Source organism: Rhinoraja longicauda, chromosome 29 (assembly GCF_053455715.1).
Source record: "Rhinoraja longicauda isolate Sanriku21f chromosome 29, sRhiLon1.1, whole genome shotgun sequence".
In the NCBI taxonomy this organism is placed as follows: domain Eukaryota; kingdom Metazoa; phylum Chordata; class Chondrichthyes; order Rajiformes; family Arhynchobatidae; genus Rhinoraja; species Rhinoraja longicauda.
In genome coordinates, this window is record NC_135981.1 from 28534068 (window position 1) to 28543343 (window position 9276).

A 9276-nucleotide genomic window follows, 5' to 3' on the forward strand; every position below is an offset into this window, starting at 1 on the left:
TTCCCCTTCCCCCAGAAACCTGCAGATGCTGCAAATCTGACATAAAAAGCTGAAATTGCTGGATAACATTCAGCAGGTCAAGCAGCATCAATGGTAGATAGAAACAGAATTAACGTTTCGCTTGAGATCCTTCATTAGAATTGGGAAAGAGATGAAAAAACCTAACTCGAAGTTGCAGAGAAGGTAAGCGATGGATTGTGCAGGAAGAAACTGCAGATGCTGGATTAAACCGAAGATAAACACACAAAAGCTGGAGTCACTCGATGCATCAGCCAACATCTCAGGAGAAAAGGAATAGGTGACATTTCGGGTCGAGACCATTCTTCAGACTAGGTAGGGAAAATGGAATCGAGAGATATAGACGATGATGTGGAGAGAAAAAGAACAATGAATGAAAGATATGCAAAAAGTAACAATGAGAAAGGAAATAGGTCATTGTTAGCTGTCTCTGGAGAGGAATAGGTGATATTTCAGGTCGATACCCTTCTTCAGACTGTGTGTCAGGAGAAACTGAGAGTCAGAGAGATTGTTGGGAATGATTGAAGGTAACGCTGGGATGAACAGGTTAAAGGGAATATTGGTGATAGGTTGAGTCCAGTTAAGCGGGGCACTTAGAGGGTGATTATACTTTGTCTGGTCTATCAGCTGTCATGGCAGGGCTCTGAGACATGCCCAGTGGTCATTCCTGTTGCAAGCTATCCATCTGAGACAGGCTCAGTTTTTTCCTCACCAAGGTATGGTGAAAAGCTTTGGTCTGCATTCTATCCAATCAATTCAGATATACCACACAAGTATGGCAATGTGGCACAGCAGTAGAGTTGCTGTCTTACAGCGCTTATAGTGCCGGGTTCGATCCCGACTACAGGTGCTGTCTGTACGGAGTTTGTACGTTCTCCCCCGTAACCTGCCTGGGTTTTCTCCGGGCGCTCCGGTTTCCTCCCACACTCCAAAGATGTACAGGTTTGAAGGTTAATTGGCTTGGTCTGTGTGTAATTTGTGTGTGTAGGATAGCGTCAATGTGCAGGGATCGCTGGTCGGTGCGGACTTGGTGGGCTGAAGGGCCTGTTTCCACACTATATCTCTAAACTAAACTGAATTAAACAAAACATAAATATAATCAAGTCAAATTCAAGTACAATAGGTCGAGGAAAGGGGAAGATCCTGAGTGCAGAATACAGTTCTCAGCATCGTAGAGCACCAGTCCCATAGACAAATGTCCAATGTCCTTAATGGCATGAGAGGTGAATCTCGGTAAAGATTAGTAAGGGAGTCAGAGGTCGTGGGGAGAAGGCAGTAGAATGGGGTTGAGAGGGAAAAATAGACCAGACATGACTGAATGGCAGAGCTGACTTGATGGGCCGAATGGCCTAATTCTGCTCATTATGGACTCATGAACTTATGAAAGACAATTCATAAGCCTAATAACAGAGGGAAAGAAGAACAATAGGCAAGGGAAGATACTGTGTTTTGTATATCCGATCTGTTTGGATATCAAAGCTTTTCGCTGCACCTCGGTATAGGTGGAACGTAAACGTAAACCAAAGGTTGAAGATACAGAGTGCAGAATATAGTCCTCAGCATTGTAGAGCATCAGTCACATAGACAGTCCAATGTCCACAATTGGTAGACAGCACCCTAGCTTATGGAAGGACCATTCAAAAGCCTGATAAGAAGGGGAAGACACTGTTCCTGAGCCTGGTGGTGTGCACTTTCAAGCTTCTATAGCTTCTGCCAGATGGGAGCAGGGAGAAGACGGAGTGACAAGGATTGTACATGTCTGTCCGTGTTGGTTGCTTTTCCAGGGGCAGGGCAAAGTGTAGACGGATTCAATGGTAGGAAGTTCAGTCTGTCCTGCTGGGCATATCACACAGTGCTGCTACATGTAACACATGGCATGGACATCAGTGTCCAGCTGGGTCATTTACCTATATCACCTGGTCTCACCCGACCACAGATATCCCCCTTGTCCTATCCATCACTTCTGCCACTTTCTCTGCAACTTAGTCCCTTTCCAATTCCGAAGGAAACAGATCTCTGTGCTGAAATATCAACAGTTTATCTTTCCACATATGCTGTTTGACCTGCTAAGTGTTTCTATTTTCAAGACATAAAATAAGGCTTCCTAATGAATATCTGTTTGATGTTGTGTTGTGTAAAGTCAATGCGAGAAGATTTGGGAGACATTCCAACTGAAGTGTCCACCCCCGAGAGATTGTGGCTGCTTTTCAGTTCCAAGGCTTTTATTAAGGATAAAATTAGGATTGTTTCTTTAACAGACTGTCAGTTTGTCAGGCTGGTGATGAAGGTAATAATTATCTCATGTAAGTCGAAGCAGGAGGAATCCAAACTTCAAGCAAAGTAAAGGGAAATTTCCAGTATTGAAATATTTGGTTGAATTCCCAAAATTTTATTGGGAATTTAACCAAATATTTCAATACTGAAGATATGTTTAAAGGCATATAATTGGTGGCGTTAGTGAAGCAAATTAAGGGGAGTACTTGGATCTTCATCATGAGATCAGAAGAAAGTAGGAAAAAGTGGTCATTATGGTCAAAAAACAGCCATAGCCAATATCTGAGTTTCAACAAAAACATTAAACATCTTAAAGCAAACTATTTGCTACAAGAAGATATTGGACCAACGTAGATTATTTTCTCCAGAATGCCTGATATAAAAACATTATGAGAGGCATAGATATGGTAGACAATCAGAACCTTTCTTCTGGGGTGGAGATGTCAGACAACAGGGCATAGTTTTAAGATGAGAGGGGCAAAGTTTCAAGGAGATGTGCATGACACATTTCTTACACAGAGGGTGGGGAGTGCCTGGAAGGCTAATGGTGGAGGCAGTGGTGAATAGTGCTGTGTAAGGGGCTTTTAGATAGGCTCATGGATATGCTGGGAATAGAGGGATATGGATCATGTGCAGATACATGAGAACTTTATCTTGGCATCATGTTTGGCACAGATATTGTGAGCTAGAAAGCCTGTTCCTGAGCTGAACTTTTCTACTTATTCTATATGTGTGTGTTAGTATATGTATATACACACACAAATACACACGCAAACACACATGCACGCATATATATATATATATATATATATATACGCGCGCACACACACATATGTATGTGTGTTTGTGTATATATGCAAACACACATGTATAGAATATAGAAAATTGCAGATCTATATATATACACACACACATAAATATAAATACACACACACATATATAGAATATAAAGAAGTGGGAATATACAGACATGCATGCGCGCACACACACACACACACATATGTGTGTGTTTATATAGGCCCCTTTATTTGAATGTTCAGCACAGAGCTGGATCTGTTCCAGGTGCAACAAACAGCAGCAGGTTGTGCTTATTATCACTGAGAGGGAAGAAATGGGAGTGATTTTTAAAGTATTTTTGAGTTTTTTATTGCCTCTTTATTTTTGTTACAGTGTGGATTTTTCAAAAGGAAACTGCCCCCAACTGAAACCGAAGATTTGTTGTGACATCTCACCAATAACAACACCTGTTTCCCAGCGGGCCCAGGATGAAGAGAGTATTGCCTCTCTAAATCCTAGTAATATTGCACGAGGCACATTGTCGCCTTGACGCATAGAGTGTTAATCTCAGCCACCATGGGTTCCTTCAACAGATCTATCTCATGGGTGCTTCTGCCAGGCAGGATTCTTCACCAGAAGTCTTAAAATTATTACTGAAAACGTATTTTCAAAAGTGTGAAAGCAGCTTAAACTAATCAGTGGCCTTGCAGGTGGTGTCATTCCAGATAGAGTCACAGTTAAATCACAACAAGTGTCTGAACATGGGTAACTACTGCCCCAGAAGAAGCCCATATAATCTCAAACAACCATCATCATTTGTTACAAGACAGGCCCATGTGTAGTGCATTCTTGCTTTGCATTTCCTACCAAGCGCTAAATATTCTAACCCTTTCCCACTGGAAGCTGCATACTCTAACCATTTTCTACCTAGCTCAATGTACTCTAACCATTTCATACCTGGTGCTACATACTCTAACCATTTCCTACCTAGTGCTATGTACTCTAATCCATGCAACATTGTGAAATGGGATGCAGGCCCTTCGTGGTACATTCTCCGACTTGCTAGTGATTGTCAACCTCAATTATCCCTTTACCTCTCTGTCTCTCTCTGTCATTTTTTTTTCTTCATTTTTTTTTCATATTTCATATTTCAGATACAGCGCGGAAACAGGCCTTTTCGGCCCACCAAGTCCGCTTCGCCCAGCGATCCCCGTACATTAACACTATCCTACACACACTAGGGACAATTTTTACATTTACCCAGTCAATTAACCTACATACCTGTACGTCTTTGGAGTGTGGGAGGAAACCGACGATCTCGGAGAAAACCCACGTACAAACTCCTTACAGTGCAGCACCCGTAGTCAGGATCGAACCTGAGTCTCCGGCGCTGCATTCGCTGTAAGGCAGCAACTCTACCGCTGCGCCACCATGCCACCCTATTCTTGTATCTTGCTCTCGTTGTAATCCACGTGTTCCTTCTCCACGAAGCTGACTGGGCTCTCCTGGTTCTAGACATAGACCTGCCTCGATATCTCACCTATCAAACGAGGTATCACACTCATATTTTGCAAGGTTGTTTCAACATTGTATGGACTCTCATTTCTGTTGTCAGTAATTTTTCAGATATGATCATTATACAAGACAAAGCCTGGCAGATTGGCATCCATTGGCATCAGAGCATTTTTAAGTTTTCGATATAAATATTCAGTTTCGTTTTCCTGTGTTCACTTTGGTTTGACTTCAAAATATTTCAAGTGAATTTCTTAAATGCTTTAGTGATCAAAGATATTGCCCAGGGCAACACGAAGCAATTCTGGACAAGTCCCTTGTGATATATTTATCTGCTTTTTTCTTTTAGCTTTTCTTCCATCTTCCCCCAAATAATTTTCCTTCTATTTCCTTTTTATATCCAAAATAAAAAAAGGATAACAAATGTTAGAAGGACCAGGAAAGAGAACTGAGATGGCCTGGGATTACTGTTGCAGTTATTCTGAATAAATATTGCAAAATAACACCCATGTCTGTAAATAAATATCCTTTATCTCAATTCAGGATTCTATATAAATGCAGCATTTTTAGTTATAGATTTTTTAGGCAATGTTGTTGTTAGCAACTGTTCCCCACTTTCTGGAGGTTCCAAACATCCATCTGATCTGTACGGTGGACTAATAAATGTTTTGCATGAAATAAAGATTGCATGTGTCACATAACTATCTGTGTCATTAAGACTGCTTTGTTCATGTCAATAATTATGATCTGAAATAAGGATCATAAACAGTTGTTTAATGCCTTTGTGTGATCTCGGGATGCACCAAATTGCTTTTGAATTGTTGTAACTAGAGTCAAGAGTCAAGAGTGTTTCACTGTCAAATGTCCCAGATAGAACAATGACATTCTTACTTGCAGCAGCACAGCAGGATATGTAAACATAGCACACTGTAAACAATATAATAAGCAAGAGAAAAATAAGTCCAGTGTACACACACGCACGCACACACACACAAGCGCACATATGTACACACGAAAAACACACAAAATAGTGCAATAATAACAATAATAGTCTATTGTAGTTCAGAGCTTATTTGAGGTTGTAGTGCTTAATAGTGGCGGCATGGTGGCGGCACTATTAGTGGCGGCACAGTGGCGCAGCGGTAGAGTTGCTGCCTTACAGCGAATGCAACGCCGTAGACTCAGGTTCGATCCTGACTACGGGCGCCGTCTGTATGGAGTTTGTACGTTCTCCCCGTGACCTGCGTGGGTTTTTCTCCGAGATCTTCGGTTTCCTCCCACACTCCAAAGACGTACAGGTATGTAGGTTAATTGGCTGGGTAAAATGTAAAAATTGTCCCTAGTGTGTGTAGAATAGTGTTAATGTGCGGGGATCGCTGGGCGGCGCGGACTTGGTGGGCCAAAGGGGCCTGTTTCCGTGCTGTATCTCTAAATCTAAAAAATCTAAAAATCTTAATAGCCTGATGGCTGTAGGGAAGAAGCGGTTCCTGAACCTGGACGTTACAGTTTTCAGGCTCCTGTACCTTCTTCCCGATGGCAGGGATGAGATGAGTGTGTGGCCAGGGTGGTGTGAGTCTCTGATGATGCTGGCTGCCGTTTTGAGGCAATGACTCCGGTAAATCCCTTCGATGGTGGGGAGGTCAGAGCTGGTGATGGACTGGGCAGTGTTCACAACTGTTTGCAGTCTTTTCCACTCCTGAACGTTCAAGTTGCTGAACCGGGCCGTGATGCAACCAGTCAATATGCTCTCTATTGCACACCTGTAGAAGTTCAAGAGAATCCTCTCTGACATATCGAATCTCTGTAATCAGGAAATAGAGGCGTTAATGTGCATTCTTTATAATTGCATCAGTGTGCTGGGTCCAGGAAAGATCTTCGGAAATATGCACGCCCAGGAATCTGAAGATTTTGACTCTCTCCATCGTCCTGTTGATATAAACAGGATTGTGGGTCCTCATCCAAAATCCACAATCAGTTCCTTGGTTTTACTGACATTGAGAGCCAGCTTGTTGTGCCGGCACCATTTGGTCAATCGGTCAATCTCACTTCTACACTCTGACTCATCACCATCTGTAATTCATCCAACAATGGCGATGTCATCGGCGAACTTGAAGATGGAACCAAAGAACTGCGAGTCCTGTGAGAAATATATTCCACATTTGTTCGGTCACAACTGGGCACTGCACACACAGCCAGCCACTGCACTGCACACACAGCCAGCCAGCCACCGCACTGCACACACAGCCAGCCACCGCACTGCACACACAGCCAGCCACTGCACTGCACACACAGCCAGCCAGCCACTGCACTGCACACACAGCCAGCCACCGCACTGCACACACAGCCAGCCACCGCATTGCAGCAAAGGTGGACAGCACAGGGGTGACAAGGATGGAGGCTTGACACTCTCACCAGGATTGGAGAGCTGCAGCTCTGAGGAAAGGTTGTTTAGTTTAGTTTAGAGATACAGCACAGAAACAGGCCCTTCAGCTCACCGTCCGCACATCCTGCACTAGGGTTGCCAACAGGGCCGGATTAAGCTAGTGCATAGCACGTTATAAAGGGGCCTTAAATACGGGACAAGGAGACATCACCGCCCGCGCCCCACGTGTCCTCACCCAGCCAGCGGGCACGTGCTCCCGCTCCACCAATGATGAGGTGGATTGCGACCACCGTTCAGCGAACACACTCGGCTCCCCCTGTCCCCGAACACACTCGCCCCGCTCCCACAACCCCTCCATCCTAAAGAAGTACAGGAAAAAAAGCTGCAGATGCTGGTTTAAATCGAAGGTAGGCACAAAATGCTGGAGTAACTCAGCGGGTCAAGCAGCATCTCGGGAGAGAAGGAATGTTTCGGGTCGACACCCTTCTTCAGACTAGCACTCTAGTACACCTTCATTGGAATACCTTTATGACAAATAAACCCTTCCTTCAATAAATACACAGCTCCATCTACGCTTGCCTCACCAAAACATGTGCTGATGCGAATAGGACTTGTTTGCCAGCACCCTCCAGAATGAGAACCAACTTTCCACTTGAATGTTAATTTCTTGGTGCAACATCTTCCCAATTTTTGGTTTCTTGAACAACGCTTTTGTTAGTGAAAACAATTGAAGAAGAAGTAGCATATTGTTGTGTAATTTTTTTTTAGGTTTAGGTTTATTATTATCGAAATACAGTGAAAAGCTTTATTTTGCATGCTATCCAATCAAATCAGATATACCATACATAGATACCATCAAACTCAAATACAACAGAGAGTGCAAAGGTGAAAAGTGTAATTACACTGAGCATGGACAAGCAGCAAGAAACAAAGCCCCAAAATACATTTAAAAATGAGTTGATTTCCAATCAGATGGAAGAAAATCCTTTTTTGTTCATTCCATGGATGACCTTCAACTGATGGTACTGTGTACCAAGTTCACATGAATAAAATATAGTTCATATTTTGGATGCTGATCCAGCAGGAAGCCATTTGATTAAAGCACATTCCTACCAACTGCAATATATAAGACAGTTTTATGCTGAGCATAAACTTTCTGCACACTGTACGATTTAGTCCAGACTCCCCTGATGTATACAAGTTTACTGCCAAATGTATCTTTGGAACAGACAGACCCAGCAATGTCCCAGGGCATCACTATAGACCAGTGATGAATTGACTCATCTGAGGTGGACTAGTTGTGAACGAGCTTCAAACTCCCAGGGCTAGATAAAGGGACAACTGAGCCTGCTTCTGATCTACTGAGGCAACATGCATTCACTGAGATTTGATTATTATTGTCAAGTGTGCTGAGGTACAGTGAAAAGCTTTGTGTTGGGAGCAATCCAGTCAGCGAAAACATTCTCTATGAATACAATCAAACCAGTGTACAGATAATAGACACAAAATGCTGGAGTAACTCAGCGGGACAGGCAGCATCCCTGGAGAGGAATGGGTGATGTTTTGGGTCGAGACCCTTCTTGATATTCCTTCTCTCCAGAGATACTGCCTGTCCCGCTGAGTTATTCCAGCTTTTTGTGTCTATCTTCGGTTTAAACCAGCATCTGCTGTTCCTTCCTACACAGTTTACAGATAAAGGATAAATGGAATACACATAATGCAAGATAAAGTCCAGTAAAGTCTGATTAAAGATAGTTCAAAGGTCTCCACTGAGGTAGATGGCAGGTCAAGTCTGCTCTCTAGTTGGTGAGAGGATGGTTCAGTTGCCTGATAACAGCTGGAAAGAAACTAGCCCAAAATCTGGAGGTGTGCGTTTTCAAATGTCTGTGCCTCTTGCCTGATGGGGAAGGGAAGAAAAGGAGGTTAGACTGGTCCTTGATTATGCTGGTGGCATTACTGAGGCAGCATGAAGTGTGGATGGAGTCAATGGAAGGGAGGTTGGTTTGTGTGATGATCTGGGCTATGTCTTCCTTGCCCAATTTCTTGCAGTCTTGGATGGAGCTGTTCCGAAATCATACAGTGATGTATCCCGATAAAATGCCTTCTACGATGCATCTGTAGAGATTGGGATCTGTAGACATGCATATAATTGTGCAACTTTCAAACGGAAGGTGACCATGCTGTCAGAGAGGGCACTATTGTTAATAGTAATGAATGTGGGGAGAGAGAAGTTGGGTTGTGAGGGGTATGAGGGGTATGGTAGACATGGGGTTGAGGATACAATAGGTGGGTAGCTCAGAAAGGAGATGCAA

General features: G+C 43.2%; 1 protein-coding gene across 1 annotated transcript in view; it reads left to right on the forward strand.

Moving 5' to 3' along the window:
• LOC144607519 (integrin alpha-8-like) overlaps positions 1-5240 on the forward strand; it is a 139277-nt gene extending 134037 nt beyond the window's left edge. The window contains exon 30 of the mRNA XM_078424418.1: positions 3463-5240. Coding sequence (XP_078280544.1) covers positions 3463-3516 — 54 coding nt within the window. The 3' untranslated portion in view covers positions 3517-5240. The remainder of the gene's footprint in view (positions 1-3462) is intronic.
• Positions 5241-9276: the final 4036 nt, after the last annotated feature.